The 18,930-nt window shown below is 44.2% G+C and overlaps 1 protein-coding gene across 1 annotated transcript in view; it reads left to right on the forward strand.

Moving 5' to 3' along the window:
• The window catches only part of psmd1 (proteasome 26S subunit, non-ATPase 1), a 39,580-nt gene extending 31,150 nt beyond the window's left edge, over positions 1-8,430 (forward strand). Inside the window, exons 20-25 of the mRNA XM_066648108.1 lie at positions 1,166-1,335; positions 2,760-2,852; positions 3,153-3,245; positions 4,938-5,123; positions 6,446-6,608; positions 8,281-8,430. Coding sequence (XP_066504205.1) covers positions 1,166-1,335; positions 2,760-2,852; positions 3,153-3,245; positions 4,938-5,123; positions 6,446-6,592 — 689 coding nt within the window. The 3' untranslated portion in view covers positions 6,593-6,608; positions 8,281-8,430. The remainder of the gene's footprint in view (positions 1-1,165; positions 1,336-2,759; positions 2,853-3,152; positions 3,246-4,937; positions 5,124-6,445; positions 6,609-8,280) is intronic.
• Positions 8,431-18,930: the final 10,500 nt, after the last annotated feature.

The raw sequence follows: 18,930 nt of genomic DNA on the forward strand, positions 1-18,930 counted from the left end.
GGAGAGTAATGCACTCAAACCTTTTCCTCAGAGAGCATGTGGCAAGCAGAAAATTATGGAGAGTCAGTGCCAGATCTTAAAGTAATCACCTCATTGAAAACATGTGAAATTCGATGCACAAAAGACATTACTCTTCATTATTGATAACGCAGAGAACGAGCCAAACTTTCTCTCCATTTTTCTGTCGTGGCTTCATTGCCTTATTTAAAAACAATTAAACAGGGTCGTAATCCACAGGCTGCAAAGGGTTAAGTCTGAAAGTGAGGTGCACTTCAGAGCCTGATGGACATTCATGAGAGAAAAATAAATATATATCAACTGTCGTTTAAGACAGAAATATATTTGCCAGTACTGCCCAAAATCGTTCAGCCGTTTAGGACCCACCACCAAGACTGATTATTGCCATCCTCACACACTCCGAGGGCGGTGATTAGACAGTGATTAAAGCCCCAGCGCTAACTTAAACCGCTTTAAAATCTGGCCCAGTGTTTTCCAGAGGAAACGATAAGATGATGAATATTGCCGTGTCAGAGTGGCACATTTGTCGGCGCAGTCTGAACTTTGATTTCAAGCTGATTGATGGTCTGAAGATCTATTTTTCTCTTCCTTTGTCCTGTAAAAAGGCAACTGACAGATCCACACCTCTTTCCTTGCCTCTCTCCCACCCTCCCTCGCCCCGTAGATCCCCTGAGGGAGCCAGGCTGTTTCTGTTATTTTGTCTTTCCCTCCCTCACGCAGCTTCTGCCTTGACCTTCACATCATACTCATTAACAGAACCGCTCAGTATCAGCTGCTCAGGCCTGGGTCCAGACAGGAAAAGACGCAGGAAAACAGTGTTCTCTCGGCCGCTCCATTGTTCTAATAAAATCCTCCCTCTAATCTTATCTCTTCCTTCATGAGGAACAATTGTAACGTCTGATAGAAATGAGTTATGGCTTTGGAGCACAGTTACAGATTCCAGACGGAAAGAGTTGTCTCTGCTTAATTAACAGGAACAAAGGTCCAACTGACATAAATCTTTTAAATTTTCTGTCTCCTTCCCCTTCTTTCTTTTTTTTCTTTCTTTCTTTCTCTTACTCTTGCAATCCTTTTCTCTTTCTTAATTTGTTTTCTTTTTTTTTCCATGCCATTATTTTTCTCTCTCTCTCTCTCTCTCTCTCTCCAGGTGGCCGTAATGTGACCATCTCTCTGCAGTCTCGTACTGGTCACACTCACATGCCGTCAATTGTGGGTTTGCTGGTCTTCACACAGTTCTGGTTTTGGTTCCCTCTGTCTCACTTCCTGTCACTGGCCTTCACACCTACAGCCATCATCGGCCTCAACAAGGACCTGAAGGTAACCACGCATCAAACACTGTTATATAATAAGCCAAGCATATGTCAAAAAGGCTTTTCCTCTTCTGTGATTAGAAGGATATCCGTTTATGTGTTCTTAAAGATGCTGGAATATTAGAGTGAGACTTAATGCTTCACCCTGTTACTGTAAATTTCTCAACCAAACAACTACAGTCATCTGGTGCTTATTCAGCGTCAACTCTGGCTGATTGTGTTGTAAAACACTTTATGCTTCAGTGAGAAGATGAGATTCTTTCCCCACACCTGCTCCCTCTGAGCCCACAGCAGCTGGCTCTGCTCAGTCTCTCTGTTTTCTCGCTGATAGAGGGTTTACCCAAAGTGCTCTGTTCGCCAGCTTCCACTGCAGCCAGAACAGCACCAGAATGATAATAGTGGAACTGTATTAGACACAGTCATCAAACTTCTGTTCGGTGCAGTTTTCAGAGATTTGGGAGAATAATAAATATTTACATTTGCATTTAGAGAATTTGGCAGACTAGTTCTGTTCTCCTGAGAATGCATTATTTTAATAAGATGACAAAGCCTTTTGTAAGTCACTGTGGACAAGACAGAGTCCAAATAACATTGAATTAAGACACCACTAGGGCAGCGCTGTGGTGCAGCAGGTAGTGTCTGTCACAGCTCCAGGGACCTAGAGAGAACACACCACACTCCTCACAGACCCCACAACCTCTGTGTCTGCGTGGGTTTCCTCCGGGTGACTGTCTGTGAGGAGTGTGGTGTGTTCTCTCTGTGTCTGCGTGGGTTTCCTCCGGGTGACTGTCTGCGAGGAGTGTGGTGTGTTCTCCCTGTGTCTGCGTGGGTTTCCTCCGGGTGACTGTCTGTGAGGTGTGTGGTGTGTTCTCCCTGTGTCTGCGTGGGTTTCCTCCGGGTGACTGTCTGTGAGGAGTGTGGTGTGTTCTCCCTGTGTCTTCGTGGGTTTCCTCCGGGTGACTGTCTGTGAGGAGTGTGGTGTGTTCTCCCTGTGTCTGCGTGGGTTTCCTCCGGGTGACTGTCTGTGAGGAGTGTGGTGTGTTCTCCCTGTGTCTGCGTGGGTTTCCTCCGGGTGACTGTCTGTGAGGAGTGTGGTGTGTTCTCCCTGTGTCTGCGTGGGTTTCCTCCAGGTGGTAGTTGATAGGTGCGAGTGTGTAGTGCACTATGAAGGACTGGCGCCCCCTCCAGGGTATGTTCCTGCCTTGCACACAGTGATCCCAGATAGGCTCCAGACCCACCGCCGCCCTGAACTGGATAAGCGCTACAGACAATGAATGAATTAAAGAATGACTTTACACAGGGTCTTAGTGACATTTATGTCCATTATATAACTTTAACTAGACTGCACTTACACCCTCAGCTAAGGATATTTTTTTTTCTATAGCGCCCAAACAAACAGCAAATGTGCTCTTTCTTCTGTCTGTTTTCTAGATGCCCAAGGTTCAGTACCGGTCCAACTGTAAACCCTCCACCTTCGCCTATCCCCCAGCCCTGGAGGTGCCCAAGGAGAAAGAGAAGGAGAAGGTAAAGATTTATAGCACAGAACTTCCCAGTCACTGACTTAAGAACTGTTTTCCCCCCAGAACTGTTCTGTCCCATCTGATCCACATCACAGGTTTCTGATCAGTTAAATAAGGTGTATAAAGATTAGAGAAAGAATTTGCAGACCATGGTGTGTTCTGCTCTGTCCTTGGTCACTATCTAAAATTACCGTACTGCGTAACTGAGTGCTTCGCTCCTCAAAGCCTGTTAATCTACTCCTTCATTTCAGAATCAGTCGAGGTTCAGCTGTTGGTGCTTTACATTCATTGTTCCACTGTTTAGGTTTCCACTGCTGTGCTCTCCATCACTGCCAAAGCCAAGAAGAAGGAGAAGGAAAAGGAGAAGAAGGAGAAGGAGGAAGAGAAGATGGAAGTGGTATGTTTTTTTGTTTTGTTTTTCCCCCCATGTGGGTGTAGAGGTTTATGACAAATCTCTTGAGTTTCTAGAACGTGTCATTGCTCAAGAGTTCAGTGTTTTGTTTTGTCTGTGGTCCTTGTTGATGTTTCTTTTCTGTACTTCAGTAATCTGTTTATTCTGTATATGTCCACATCTCCTCACTGGTATGTTTGTATTCCATGGGTCTATGGGTGTAGAGCGATGTGCTGTTCCTTGTTTGTTTATTCAGTAGGGGTCTATAGAGATTATTCGCTGTAGTTTTCTGTGTTATGTTCGAACTGTGGCTCCAGTCTGATTCTGTAGTTCAGTGAAACGTTGACTCCGTATCAGTCCAGAGATAATTTTTCACCTGATCATGACGGGTTTATTTGGAGGGTAAGGATCGGGAGCTTCAGGCTGTGGAGCGTTTTTAAAGAAGAATTTTTACTTCTACCTCACTGTGTTTATTCACCATGACCGTCCCAGGCTCGCTGCTCCCTGTGAAGGCCGTAATGTCTGTCCACAGTTTATCTCTTTTTGCATCTCCATGTGTTTTGAAAACTCTTTGAAGCAGAAAGGACACTCCACCTCAAACACCTCTTCTCATGAAATGGAAAAGTGGCAGAGGCCCTGCAGGTTTTGTTTTCTCTGCTGAAGAATGGCCCTCTCGATTGGTTTTGATTGGCTAATGGGTTGCAGAGCCGGCTACTGCTGTTGAAGTGTAGAGTTTAAAGAGAGGGCAGAGGGCAGGTGGAGTTTTCTGTGATGCTGTCAGTTCACCCACGAATCGCTCAGTGGATTAGGGTGTATTAGCTGGATTCGCTGTCGACTCGGTGGAAGCTTACTGTCACACCGGTGTTCCCTCCGTCTGTGATGAGTGAAAATGAACACGCACCTAAATCGCTCCCTGCTGATTTCCAAGCTTCTGTGGCGAGGGAGTCTGGTGGAGACTCGGCTGAAGGGATTGGCCGAGTTGTGCCGCTGAGTGAATTAAGGCTTAGGACCCGTCTTTTTGTTGGCTATCTGTAATTTGAAAAATCCAGATTTATAATGGTTAGTGCCAGTCCGTCATCAGATTTCACCGTCCTAGCATTCACATTGGCAGTGTTTCCTCTGAGAGAGTTTGCTGAGGGTAGGTCCACACTATGGGAAGGACATTTGTGGGGTATAATGTAATAATGCTAGAGATATAGATGTGATACTATTAATAGTTTCACAGTACATTATACACATTACAGTAATTGGTTAGCATGTCTTACGGCTCCATCTTAGGGGGCAGCCGTGGCCTGGTGGGTAGGGAACTGGGCGTGTAACCGGAAGGTTGTCGGTTCGATCCCCAGAGACGGCAGGTTAAGACTGAAGTGCCCTTGAGCAAAGCACCTAACCCCCAACTGCTCCCTGGGCGCCATGTTTAGGGCTGCCCTCCGCACCGAGCACTGCTTACTGCCCCCTAGTGTTCACTAGTGTGTGTGTTTCACTGCACGGATTGGGTTAAATGCAGAGAACATATGTCCAATAAAGTGATTCTAATTCTAGCTTTGCATTTGAGAAAATAGTCCAGGAACGACGCATACTGTTTTTAATATTAAGAATTGCAGCTCTGATGAGCACATTTGGCTCACAGTAACACTCACAGTAATTAACAGTAAAGCAATACGGCTCATTCATTCAGTCCTTCTGTATTTGTCACAGGAGACACAGGAGGCAGAGAAAGAGAAGAAAGATGAAGAGAAAGAGAAGGAGAAAGAGAAGGAGAAGGAAAAGAAGAAGGAGCCGGAGCCCAATTTCCAGATGCTGGAGAACCCGGCCAGAGTGATGCCAGCACAGCTGCGAGTGCTGAATATGCCCGAGAGCTGCCGCTACCAGCCCTTCAAACCCGTGAGTGTCTCCCCTTCCCTTACCTCCACTGCTCACTCTGACCAGCTCAAGCTGAGGCTGGGAAAATGCTCCACACGATCAGCTTTCTGTTTTATTCATATGTCCATCCAAGTAAAATATTTCTTCTTGTAATATATCAATTGTACTGTGGTTGGCAAAAACTGTTTAGAGAATGGATTTTAAGGGTCATTAATGATTCATTAGGCCACAGTACAGTACAACTGTATCTAACAGGGACGGTGATAATTATTTTGTTCTTACTCTCAGCCAAACGCAGCCCTTTCTTTTACGAATTTAAAAGCAATAGGCAGCAGGCTTCATACAACCGGCCCTAAAGCCTTGGACCGTGGCCTGCTGTAAATGTTTGACAGTTTTCCACCGTAAATAATGGGATCGCCAGTCCCCCACACGCAACCTAACCCCAAGAAAAAGACGACGACATGCCGCTAATGGCTCCAAATAAACAGAGCTGAGAGCCGAGCAGAGATTTAGCCCCTGAGGTCAGCTGTCTGACAGATACACACTAAACTCTCTCCACTCCTTCATTAGAAGGCCCTTTCCCCCCCGCTGTGGTTTTAGAAATGTTGTATCGCTGAACAAAACATGTCTGCATGTCAGTAAGACGATGGCCGTTATCAGCGGTGTGTACACGTTTAAATAGCAACTACACCCTCCCTCACAGCGACCATCAGGCCTTGGGTCGGCCCTCGAGACGAATTCAGTATTTGATTAGGTTTAACTTAATAACAAAATGATAAAAATTAGATTTAAATCAGATTTCCTCACGTTTAAACCACAAATGGACAGAATTAACCCTTTCAGGATGTGTTTTTTGTTCAAAATCAAGTACTGACCCGAATGGGAACTCTGAGACTCCACCCATTTACAATAACCACAGTTAGACATGTAGTTATCCTCTTGGTCCTTTTATGTCACTCTAAAGCATCTTATTTACATACTCTCTTTTAACCCCTCACGTTCCAGGAGCGTCTTTGGGTTAGCAGATGTCCAAAAACGTCTTGGCCGATGTATATCTGTGTCTCTGTGGGTTGTTGGTGGGGGAGATGAGGTGATGGTGAACAGGGTATTAGTTGAAGTGGATAGTTTCAGAGTAAACGCAGCATAATAATAAGAACTGAGGGATGATCCGTTTTCTACAAAAAGTGTCAGCAAAGAGGGCAAGAGACAATGTGTACACACAAACACAAACTCTAAAGTCTAGTACCAGTCTCCAGGTCAGTGTGGGGGCAGTGGATCCACATCTTACCGCTCTGTACACAGTGAAAAGCCTCCATCTGATAAGATTTCTTCCTCTCACGCAGTTGCACACGGGTGGCATCATTATCCTAAAGGACACCAGTGAAGAGGAAGAGGAGCTGGTTGAACCCGTCTCTGCCCACGGCCCCAAAATTGAAGAAGAGGAGCAGGAGCCCGAGGCCCCGGAGCCATTTGAGTACATAGACGAGTGAATGTTGGCGTAAAAAGGTACATAAGCACCACAGCAGACTTTATAACAGACCTCTGAAGCAGTTTCATTGTTCTGCAGCCGTTACCGAGGGGAGGGAGGTGAACGGCGGTTGGCTGTTGCTTCTTGTGTTAAACATAAATGTTCCAACCCTGATACGTTTTGATGAATCTGTGTTTTTAGTCTGAAATTTAGTTTGACATTTACTTACAGCAGCACTAGGTAAGATTTGATATTTTGCTCTAGGGCTCCCCCTACAGTTGCCGGGTGTAATTCACTTTTACAGCACTGTCCTGACTGCCTCCAGGAGTTTCATAGTGCTGATTCTACAGTGCTGAGTCTGGAGTAACAACAGCAGAGGCTGCCTATTACGGCTCAGTAGAGTATCACAGTTATTTTGAAGCTGTAATTTTATGGTAAAAGTGTGGCTTAATTAGATTTATTAGGATTTATTTTAGTGTGCAGAGGTGTCCCTTGCTTATGTCAAAGGGATCTTGTAATTCAGAGAAACCCCGGAACATCTGCAGGGCGCTACATCCTTTCAAAACACAGTAGAGAATAAATGATCTGTCGCAGATATTTAATAAAAAGAGGTTTTGTCCCTTTTATAAATGTATCACTAAAGTCCCGCTGTGCACCAGTGGTGGGTTCTGTTTGGTTTAGTGTGGCTCGCTGTTAGCTGGGTGCCATGGTCCTCCGATCATTTGCAGATATCTGCAGAGGGAGATGCCTGGTTTTGCCGCTCTAACCCATCACTGCCTGTGGAATGTAAGCAGTGGCTGAGCTCTGAGTCATTTCCACTGAGGCTTAACCATGAGGCCCTCAGCCAGTTTTACAACAAGAAACACGACCCTGCAGCGGCATGTCACGATATCGCGTGGCCAGAGGAGTTCAGGACGATCAGATTTGACCTACAGTAGCTTTTAACTGAGGGGGAAATAAATTACAATAATATTTAGTTTTATTCTTTCATAAACGCCATTTAGAAAGTCCTCCTCCTCTTTACTGCCAGCGTTTCATGACGAAACTGATCAGAAGTGGATACTACTAGTAACATTTATACATATATGCACTTGGGTAAATTAAAGACGACATTATGTCAAGCTCCTCACGACCCAGACACTGTGATCTGCCTGAGTCAGGAAAAATTAATAAAACGAGTCGTTCTGATTCTGCTACGCTTCTGACGGCAAGAGCAGAGACTTTAGAATGGCCCCGCCCCCTCGTCTGAGTCTGTCCAATCACAGCGCTGGACCCGTGTTTATGTGAGAGCACAAAGGCGAGGTTAAACTCAGCAAAACACAGAAATAAGAGCACTGAGTACAAACAGAGAAGAAAGAGAACAGAGTGAAAACGGCTAAAAACCAGAGCTTCTGCTTCTCACTATAATTCCTGAGGGTTCCCCAATTGTACCTCCTCTTATACTAGGATTAATGCCATGTTTAGGGAAAGATACTCCTTATTTTTACACAGGTAATAATACATTTACACAGGAATGTATTCAGGAATGTATTCAGGAAAGTCAAAGGAGGATATTAATGAAAGAAAAAGAATAAACTCTAACTCACTCATGTCTGTGTTGAATCTGCGTGACCTGCTGTTAAAGCTGTGTCTGAGACGTGTGACTGATGCCGGGAGAGAAGTGAATCTGCCTCATGAACTAATTCCCCTCTTTTTTTCCCCCCCACACAGGTGGTGAATCCATTAGGATCCCAGCATGCACCTCATGTCCTGTCCTCCAGCCGACCCTTTATTTTACACGTTCCTTCCTCTCCGTGACCTCGTGCCGTTTGGCGAACGTTTTACATTATCATTTTCTGTCATTAAAATAAAAAAGAGCTCTATTGGACGCTTGTGGACTGAGGTGTGTTTATTTCTCGTGTTTTACGCCTCAGAACAGGACTTCAGCTGTTTGTGATTTTTTTTTCTGATCGCAGACGGCTGTAGAAAGTTGAGGTGGTGAAATATTTCCGTTTGTATCACTGCGTCTGTTTCTCTAGATATGAATCATCATTAGAGACGCTACTGAGAGTCTGCTCTTCGAACCAAATACTTTATAATTAATAAAAGGAACTCTTTGTAAACCTGTGGTAAGCTACAGACTCGGACTGAAGCTGCAGACGTGTTCAGAACAGAGAAGGGAGACCCATATGTTGTGTCTTCAGGTGATGGACGTGTTTCTGTACCATCCCGCATTCTTCAGACCGACAGGAGGAAGGGTTTAGTCACACTTCTAACACACACCTCACCATTTCCCGTAAAAGGCAAAGGTCCTGCTAATGCGCCGGTTTCCCGGACGGTCTCGACGCTGTGGGTGGGATGCCTTCATCCATCTGTCTTTGGAAAAGTTGTCAATTCTTGGTTCTTTACAGCTTCACCCTGATGCCGCTTTCTTATTCTTTCCGTCTTGGAACTGCTAAAGCTTGACGAGGCCCGTCGGAGATGTTCATCGTCTCATTAAAAGCTGCGCTTTCAACATGGCGCTGTCGGGGCCAGCTCATAAACCCTGCTGAGGGACGGCTGACCAGTGCCCTTGTCCTCGGCGATGTTTGGGTTCAGTCTTTTCAGGAAATCTCAGCCTTTCTTCAGAACTACTTTATTGTCCCTCTATGGAGATAAGGCCATAGATGGCAGGCCAGTAGCCCTCAGTTTTAGGGTCAGCTGCAGTTCCGTGTCTGTCATCATTCTGACGAGAAAGCACATACCTTTCTCGCGCTCTCGCATGGAGTCACAGTCTGCTGGAGCTTCAACAAGGAACCTGCGATGATGGAAGGCATGATGAAGAAGGAAACCTTGCGTTTGGTCAGTCAGCGCCCTGGTCAGAGGGGTACGGGCCAAAGCAAGAACATCCAGACCATGTTGTGATGGTCAAGGGTCTTATATTTGTTGTACTGTGCTTTTGGGGGGGGATCACGATTTACGACCCCTCGGTATTTTCATTGTGAGAGCGTTCGCTTTGAGGGCATTGACGTCTTCACTCACACTTCGGGGGGGAAATGGATTTAAACCGCCCTCATTTCCTGAAGCTGCGTCATGTGTTTGGTCCAATGTTATGAAAAGTGTTGCTCTTTATCTTATCTCTTACATTTTTTTAAATGGTCGACGGTGGACTGTAGGGTTCAGTCAAGGCTTCGACATCAAATCTCAAGCAAAAGTTGCGTAAGTGTCTGTGTGAGAGCCAGGGGAATGTTCTGAGTTTATCTAAAGGATTAGCCGTGTTGGTATGGCTCAGAGTTGCCCACAGAGCCGTGCTCCCTCTGTTTTCACAGGTGGGTGAAATCAGTTCAGAGCAACAGTCAGAACAGAGTCGTACGTCAAGCTCAAGGAGGTTCCACCTATCCACACCGTCCTGTTCGATTAGGTTTTATTTACAGGAGAACGTTACTGGAACCGATATCAGAAGTGGTTCAGTGGTGCTTGGGCCAGGGTTAGGTTTCTACTGAGTGAGAGCTGAAGCCCTTATTATTATTAATTATATAAAACCTACAAGTGTTTAAAAAGTGTCCTTCTAATCAACATGGGATCTTCGGCAGCAGCTGAACACAGAGGTCCCCAGGTCATCATGCTCGACGCCTAGTGTGGATTAGAAGGGTTTAAATCCTCCAGCACTGGGTCTTAGAGCAGTGGAGCTGTATTCTCTGGAGTCTGTTGGTTTCACAATGTCTTTCCGGACCATGGATCGGGATCGGCAGGTGTTAAGACTTGTTCTTAAATGATTGTTCTTCATGGAGAGTGAAGAATGCAGGGGAAATGTGGGAGAAACTGAGATGGAGTTAGAATGTCAACCTGTCTTTGGACAGCTTTCTTCCACGTGTAATGTTTCTTAGCAGAGATTCTTTACAGTCTGCGTGGTCCGGGCAAAGAGGACCACTGGGGGGTAGGTGCAGATGCCAAAACAAAGCAACCACTCCAGGACCATCACTGCACAGATACTGAGGGACGTTCCCCTTGCACCTGATCAATGGTGGACCTTTCCATTACTCATTCCTTCTACATTCTGCTTAATCAGGTCTAGTTACATTAATCCAAGTGTTTCCCTGCACCGGTAGTGGCAGTTAGTTGGTGTTAAGGTGTGAGCATTTGATGCCAGCCACAACATCAAGTGAGGTCAGGTACTAATGTTAGATAAACACCACTCCAAGTCGTCCCCAAGGTCTTGAACGGAGCACCATCGCTCTGCAGGAGAGTTCAGACCCACAGCTCAAATGTAGGTGGTTTTATACCCCACTGGTGGACTCATAGCATTGGGCATGGACGTCTTTGACCTGGCTGCTACAGAGCGTACGGTCTTCTCTATAGCGATTTATAAAAATCTGCATTCAGAATTGGTGCAACTTTATATATACTCATTCCTTCATTCATTTGCTGTAAGCTCTGCTTCTAGATCAGCGTCAGAGTGGGCTGGGTCCCTACTCAGACTCAGTGGACATAGGGCAGAGCTGCGGTCCATCACAGACCTTAAAGCAGCTGAATTTATAAATTATAATAGACGTATATTGTATATAGAAGTTGGGTAGAGGTCTGGACCAACCTGCCTCACACAGATGGAGGCCAGACTCATGGTTAACTTCGGCAGCTTTAGTGGTTTAGAGTTTGGAGGATTTTCCAGCCACGGCGTCCGGGGTCCCTGAAAACCCAGATTTTAAAAAGTGGATGCTGAGGCCAAGGCATTCTGGGAAATCAGGCTTGGAGAAATAAACAGCAGGCCTGGATTAGGGCTCGGAACAAGGGAAGGATAAAGAAAGGAGGGATGGGGTAAAGGGATACAGAACTGCAAAAAGGTTGAAGATATAAACATTAAATCTATTCCGTATATGGAATATTTCTCATTATGAGAATAAGCAAGAACATCGTAATTTTATTCCGTCTGTTTTCATACGTAACACTCTGCTTATTTCAACGTATGCACTGTTCTTAGGAGTTGATGGATCTACCCACAGAATAAAACTAGACAAAAGGTGCTAGCAAAACACTGTTGTGAATGATGTGAAGCGCTGAATAGCACCCCCCTGTGGTGCATCTGCCAAACACGAGTGAGTATGAAATGAGTGAACGACAAGTTCCTTGAAATGCTTTGTTTCTGTTATAAAATACGTGTAAAATAACTTAGATTATGGTATAAATAGGAAATATCTGATCTATTGACTAGGATTTGTATGATTACACTTTTATGAGAACTCATTTTTTGTTGTGAATTCCAGTGTTTTGTTGGCACTGACTCGGAGAGGGTTGGAGAAGTTTGGATGGAGACACACGGTGCCTATTCATGCCACATTCATTCATCATTACTCAGTAAATACAGAGAGCAGTGTTTGGATTCCCTGTGGCTCACGTCTCCAAAATGTGAAAAACACTAACCGTTCCTCCACAGTGAGCTTGTGAACACATTCTGAAAGATCAGCTGCTGGAATAGATGCAGAAATTTAAGCACAGGGCAGGAAACCATGCTGTGGTCCACTGCGGTGAGCCCTCATCAGTCTGAGTGGTGGCAGAAAGACAGGACATTAATAAGGCGTTAGAGTTCGAGTCACTGTCCAGTTTTTTTTCCCCTCTTGAAAGTCAGGGTTGGCACAAAGTGAAATATTGGTGCACTGTGATCATATTCAGGTTTTCTTTTCCTCTGGAAGGTCAGGGGGTTTCTATATCAGCGATGGCATTCTCAGAATATAAAGCCAAGTCAGAAATCATATTCTCACAGAACGGCCGACAGTGGAGGTGAATGGAACCAGACGTCCACTTTAAAGAGCTCCTCACAAATGTATTACATGTAAAAGTTAAGAATAAACTGCAGCGGGGGTGAATGAACAGTGCTTTCTCCTCCCTCAACATCCCTGAGGACGCCAGGAGACCCCGGGAGTGTGTGGGTGCATTCACTGTCACAAATGTGTTAAATAGAGTCTAATTTTATTCAAGGGGATTAATGAAGTACCTCTTTTTTTTTCCTCCTCCTCTTTTTCTACATCTCTTCCTCCATTTATTTTTTAACTTTTAGGTTTGAGAAAGCTTTGGCATAGTACATCATTCACGGTAGTGCACTCCATCTTTTAACAGACCACCGTAGACATTGTTCCCATCGGCACCAGCGTAAAATCTGAATGTGTAGGTTTCTCTAAAATAAACCACTTCAAAGTTAAACACCCATTAACCGTGCTTCCATTTCAAACACAGAACAATGGTGAAAATGTGGTGGACTTGCACTTCGAATGCTGCAGCCAAGGCCTGGTGCATGAGGCTGAATGGACAGTGTGTTGTTGTTAGTGGAGGGTTTTTTTGACTCCTTTTATCCACAGGAAGATCAGCTGTAGAGCTTCAGCTGAACGGAAGACTTTAATGGACCTTGGCCTCTCTCGCTCTTGTTCACATTTGTGTTTTATGGAGGGTGAAGGGCTCCAGCAGTGACTCTCCGCCGCTCGGCAGGAATCTGACCACAGGACACACGCCCGGCTGCAGAAACCCAGCACCAGGAAAATATGACACAATCGCACAGAGGGAGAGAAAGTGAGTAATCACAAGAGAAATGGACTGGAAATCTGTTAGTGGTGAATCTGGGGAGTTGACCACCAACATATTGTTACCACTGACCAATTTCAGCCAGCTTTCAGTTACTTATTTCAGTAATATTCATAAGAAAAGCTTAAAATGGAGCAGTAGCACATGAGCCTAAGGTCACTGCGCTCAAAGCCAAGCGTGGGCTACTGGAGTATAACGCACCCCCAGCACTGGGCACTACTCAGGAGGGGATGGAGCTCCATAGAGTACAGTGTGGGCCATTTATATGGATACCCCTTAATAAAATGGGAATGGTTGGTGATATTAACTTCCTGTTTGTGGCACATTAGTATATGGGACGGTGGCCATTTTGAAGTCGGCCATTTTGGATCCAACTTTTGTTTTTTCAATGGGAAGAGGGTCATGTGACACATCAAACTCATGTGATTTTCACAAGAAAAACACTGGTGTGCTTGGTTTTAACGTAACTTTATTCTTTCATGAGTTATTTACAAGTTTCTGACCACTTATAAAATGTGTTCAAAGTGCTGCCCATTGTGTTGATTGTCAATGCAACCCTCTTCTCCCACTCTTCACACACTGATAGCAGCACCGCAGGGGAAATGCGAGCACAGGCTTCCAGTATCCATAGTATTCCCAATAAGTCTGATGTGTCACATGACCCTCTTACCATTGAAGAAACAAAAGTTGGATCTAAAATGGCTGACTTTAAAATGGCCGCCATGGTCACCACCATCTTGAAAAGATTACCCCCTCCCAATTACTAATGTGCCACAAACAGGAAGTTAATTTCACCAACTATTCCCATTTTATTAAGGTGTATCCATATAAATGGCCCACCCTGTAGATTCAAAATGAGCTGGTGTGGGGTTTGTTATCCAGAACTAATCATCCGCTCTCAGAACCTGATCTCTCCCAGGTTTGTGCGAGTGAATGCCATCAAACCTTCCCAGCAATGTTCCAACAAATAGAGTAAAGCCTTCCCAGAAAAATAGAGGCCATTAATGCTCTTCACTGCTAAATAAAAGTTGGATGAGCTGGTGTTCACAAACATTTTGGTGTCATATAGAGGTCTAGCCAATCCCAGTCCAGGAGGCGGAGCTTGTGTGAACTGCTGAGCAGCTTTAGTGCAGCTTATGTAATACCAGCCTCTGCATATGGTCTCCATTACACACACACACACACACACACACATCCCCTCTGTCTGCTAATGAGTGAGTGATGAAAGATCAAACTGATTCAATAATACACTGGGATCAGAGATGAGTGTTTACAGAACATAATTCAACTGGGTAAAGTCATTAGACTGAAGAGGATTCAAACCAAATACAAAAAAGACTTTACATCACTAACGCAGACAGAATAAAATGCTTTATAAAAATCATAGAGAAATTACAGCTTCATCAAATCAAGAAAATCCAACATCTGCAGTGAATATAATTATCTCCTTTTTATAACAGAGCATTCGATAAAAACAAGCTCGGACACAACAACAATAATAAAAAACAAAGACGAACAAGCTTATTAATATAGTTCAAGTACCACGTTCTTATTGAAGTATTGAGGAAATAACTAAAGCAAATAAAACCGCGTATGAACAAATGTACACCATTTACATCACTCAGGCCACAAAGTCAGAGCCTGCATCAACAGCTTTACTTTACGAGTTCATCCTGTCGTTACAATAAACTACTGAAGTCGGGTCATGGCTCTGAAGTCGATCTCAGGCCCGTTTCAGGAATTCTGGGTCAAACAGCAGTGAATTTTGAAAAATCACATTTATTTCTGTAACAGAGACTTTGACCTGGAACTCCTTATAGGGGCATGACAAAGACTGTAAACACACACACACACACACACACACCCCACTTCACAGGTCTACGAAAGATCCAAAGATTAAACATCATTGCAAAACACATATAATACACTGATAAACCCATCAGCCAAAACATTAAAATCACCTCCTTGACTTGTCTGAGAACAGCGTCCTGTGTCACTGATGAAGGACTAGAGGACGAGCGACACACACTGTGCAGCGACAGATGAGCTACTGTCTCTGACTCTACATCTACAAGGTGGACCAACGAGGGAGGAGTGTCTCACAGAGTGGACAGAGAGTGGACACAGGGTTTAAAAACTCCAGCAGCACTGCTGTGTCTGATCCACTCTACACCAGCACAACACACACTAACACACCACCACCACGTCAGTGTCACTGCAGCGCTGAGAATGATCCACCACCACATCACACCTGCTCTGTGGGGGACCTGAGCGCTGAGGAACAGGGGGGGAAAGGTGGGTAATAAAGTATGCAGAGCAACAGCTGGACTACAGTCTGTAACTGTAGAACTACAAATGGGAAAAGACTGTAGCAACAAGGAGGTCATTTTAATATCACGGCTGCTACTGAGTAGATCTGGGGTAAGGGGGTTTTTCCCAAAACAACTGACCCAGGTCCGGCTGAGGCAGGCGGACCCTTTCAGAACATCGGACGGAGCCTCAGCGTGATTTCAAATTGGTTTTAAACGGTAGAAGACGTAAGACATCGAGACGGTCAGTCAGTGTAGATACATTTCAAACCAAACACATCTCAATTTCACTCATTTTTAAACATCATTTCTCCATATTCACACAGTCAAGACGTAAACAAAGTGATGAGAGCAGGTGTGGAGAGCTCTGTTCTGTAGAAACCTGAGAAATTAGAGAACTGCTGACTTTGGGGGGGGAATGGAACCAGACGATGGTCTTTTTAAAAGCTCCTCACAGAAGGTGATGAGACGGCTGTGGCCTGAAGCTGGAGAGGTTCGTGTTGATGGTGATGAGAGGTGAACTAGTTCCCAGAGAAGGACTATTTCTATTTCAGATTTACCACGATTACAGTCATGAAGGCTCTTTAGGAGGGTGGAGGTCACTGGAGGTGGAGGGGGAGTTTCTGTTGTAGCCACAAAGACACCTGGTTCCATTGTCCACCACTGAAAAGAAACCTGCTCCGTTCCACATTGACATTGTTTACAGCTCGACCTCTGAATTACACCGAGAGAAATTTGGAAAATCTGTGGAATTCCCCTTTTCCCTGTGACTGCCGTCTGTGGTCATTTACGACTCAAAAAAACACACGAAAACTAGCCTCGACCCGACACAGAGTCGCAATGAAATTAAAAACAATACTAAATCAAATATATTCTAAAAAGAAGAAGCTCATTAAAACTTCACCGAAGCGACGTTTCTGTTGATGACTTTAAACCCCCGGCTGCTGAAGTGTGGACAACTTTCAGTGAGATGAGCGTCTGTGAACTCCCACAACTTACAAATAAAAAGTGCCCGAAAATAACAATAAAAACAATCTTCCAAATGCAAAAGAAAAAAACATTTCTACGTTCTATACACTGCGAGTAAAATGTGGTTATACTTTGTGGAGTAATGTGTTTACGTGCTGTAACCGTGAGGAGAACATTCTGCGGTACACGAGATTAAACTTTTAGTGGTTTTAAAAACAAAGAGGTATCTCTCTCCACTCCGACGAGAGCGTGATTTCCATCTGATTTTACTCTGAATCAGAGCCGAGTCGCATCAACCGCAAACGATTCAAGAAACGAACATTAACATCAGTGACTCTGCATCACACTGCGATCTCTGTCTTCTGTAAAAGTCTGGTTTGTTTCGTTGGGGGAAATGTACAAGACATCAATAAAATTCACACGTTATTAATCTCAGTCCTGGTTTTACCCTCGTGGAGCCGTGTTTATGAATCTCCTGGCTTTTAGGGAGTCGATTCTGAGTCGATTCTGAATGGACTCTGAGTCATTTCTTTAGCTCAGAACCGGTGAAGTTTCTCAGGGTCGTCCGAGGCCATCTGAGAAAAGTCCTGGAAAATATCCTGATACGTCTCGTCTCCTGAGAAGAGGAAGAGGAAGAACAAAAAGGAGAAGAGACAAAGCAATACCAAGAGGAGGAAGATGAAGGCAGAAAGGGGAGGAAGGAGAAAAAGGTCAAAGGTGTAAAGGTAAAGGAGGAGGTAAAGAACAGAAAAGTTAGAGGGAAGAAGACGATGTTGGAACGGAAGGAAGGATGGAGTGGAAGCAGATAAAAAAAGAAGAAGGAAAAAAAAAACAATGTAAATAACTAATAAACACAGACAAACACCAAAGAATACACCTCCATTAACTCTTCGAACGTCTGCTGAAGTACAGAGGGTTGGGCTGAGTGCATGGAGCAGACTGTCAGAGAGCAGAGGGAAGGAGAGATAGAAAACGATGGAGAGTCAGTCGTACCTTAGCAAGCGGTCAAGCAGGAGCGAGGAGGACAGGGGGGAGAGGAGAGCGAGAGGAGGACAGGGGGGAGAGGAGAGTGAGAGAAGGAGGAGGAGAGAAACAGCACTTTAAAGAGAGGAGAGCAGAACACGAGTTCGGAAATAAACAGATTTATTGGAAACGTAGGTCAGATCCCTCTCACCGTCACCAGACTTTAACAGAGAGAAGGATTCTTACATTCGTCTTCAGTTCAGAGACCTCTCTCTCAGAGGAAAAGATCAGAACAGGCTCAGGTTTACAGTGAAAATGAGAGTGGGTTCAGCGTGTGTTAGCATCAGAAGAGAGACAAAGTCGACATGAAGAGAAAAACACAGTCTCAGATACGGTGCACTCTGTTCCAGAACAAAAACACTGTTTAGTTTTGTGTAACCACTGGAAGAACCCGGTAAATTAAACAGCAGTTAAGGGCCAGCTCTCACCAAGCGGCTACATTTGGATTCATTTGATCTTATTTAATAATGGGATCACGTTTGAGATTTTGGAATTTAATCAGCTCCTGAATCTGAAATCATCCTGACCAATCAGACACAAGCTTCTGACCAATCAGAGGCAAGTTTCTGACCAATCAGAGGCAAGCTTCTGAATTCTGTGATTCCTGTCAGTAAACAATTATTCCACCTTCTCTACAGAGCTCTGAGCTGAGACTGTGCTTTTATCACATTCAGGAAGAGTTTGATGGCATTTAGTCCAGTGTGTGTGCGCAGATACAGGCAAACAGTGTTAAAGAAACCAGCAATGAAGTGGTTAAAACAGCCAAGAAAAACAGCAGCCTCTTTAAAAAGAGAGGAGTGAAAAGAAAAACAGAACAACAGCTGCTCCAAAGACTCATTAACATCAGAAAACTGATCCTTTTTCTGAATAAAAAAAAACAGTCAGAGAGTTACACCACGGTCCAAAAGTTTGTAGAAACACAGCTTTCATCGTAATCTTTAAGGTGATGTTTAAGGACACAGGGCTAGGGTTAGGGTGGAGTCTGTGGTCATTATTTGACCCGTTTGTACTTGATTTGGCGGCTTATCGCCATCAAATCCTCACAGCAATGTTCCAATATATGGCTTAAAGTCTTCCCAAGAAGAGCAGAGCAGCGAAAAGGGAACAAACCTGCACTTAATCCATGTCCACAAACTTTTGACCAGAGTGTAGCTTCCCTTAGTTGCCCTCTTGTGGCCAAACAGAGCACAACAACCCACAGACGGCTGATCTGTTCGCTCTGAACTGCGACTGATTTGGCACTTCATTCTTGTGCAAAGTGAAATATCAATACGTTTGATTACATTAGCATTCGATATATATATGAATTTAGCTCATTTAAATAGTCTCTGATATATAAATATACTCATATATACATAATGCAAATTATACCTCTATAGATCATCACTTAAAAAATTAATTAAAAAAAATAATTCACTTTCGAATCCCTCGCATTTGTAAATGATCAAATCAGTAAAAAATTAAATTTTAAATGTTCTAAAATCATATTCACCCCCTGCTATAGACTAGCAATTAATCTGATAGAGTGTGT

This window comes from Hoplias malabaricus, chromosome 16 (genome assembly GCF_029633855.1).
Source record: "Hoplias malabaricus isolate fHopMal1 chromosome 16, fHopMal1.hap1, whole genome shotgun sequence".
NCBI lineage: Eukaryota > Metazoa > Chordata > Actinopteri > Characiformes > Erythrinidae > Hoplias > Hoplias malabaricus.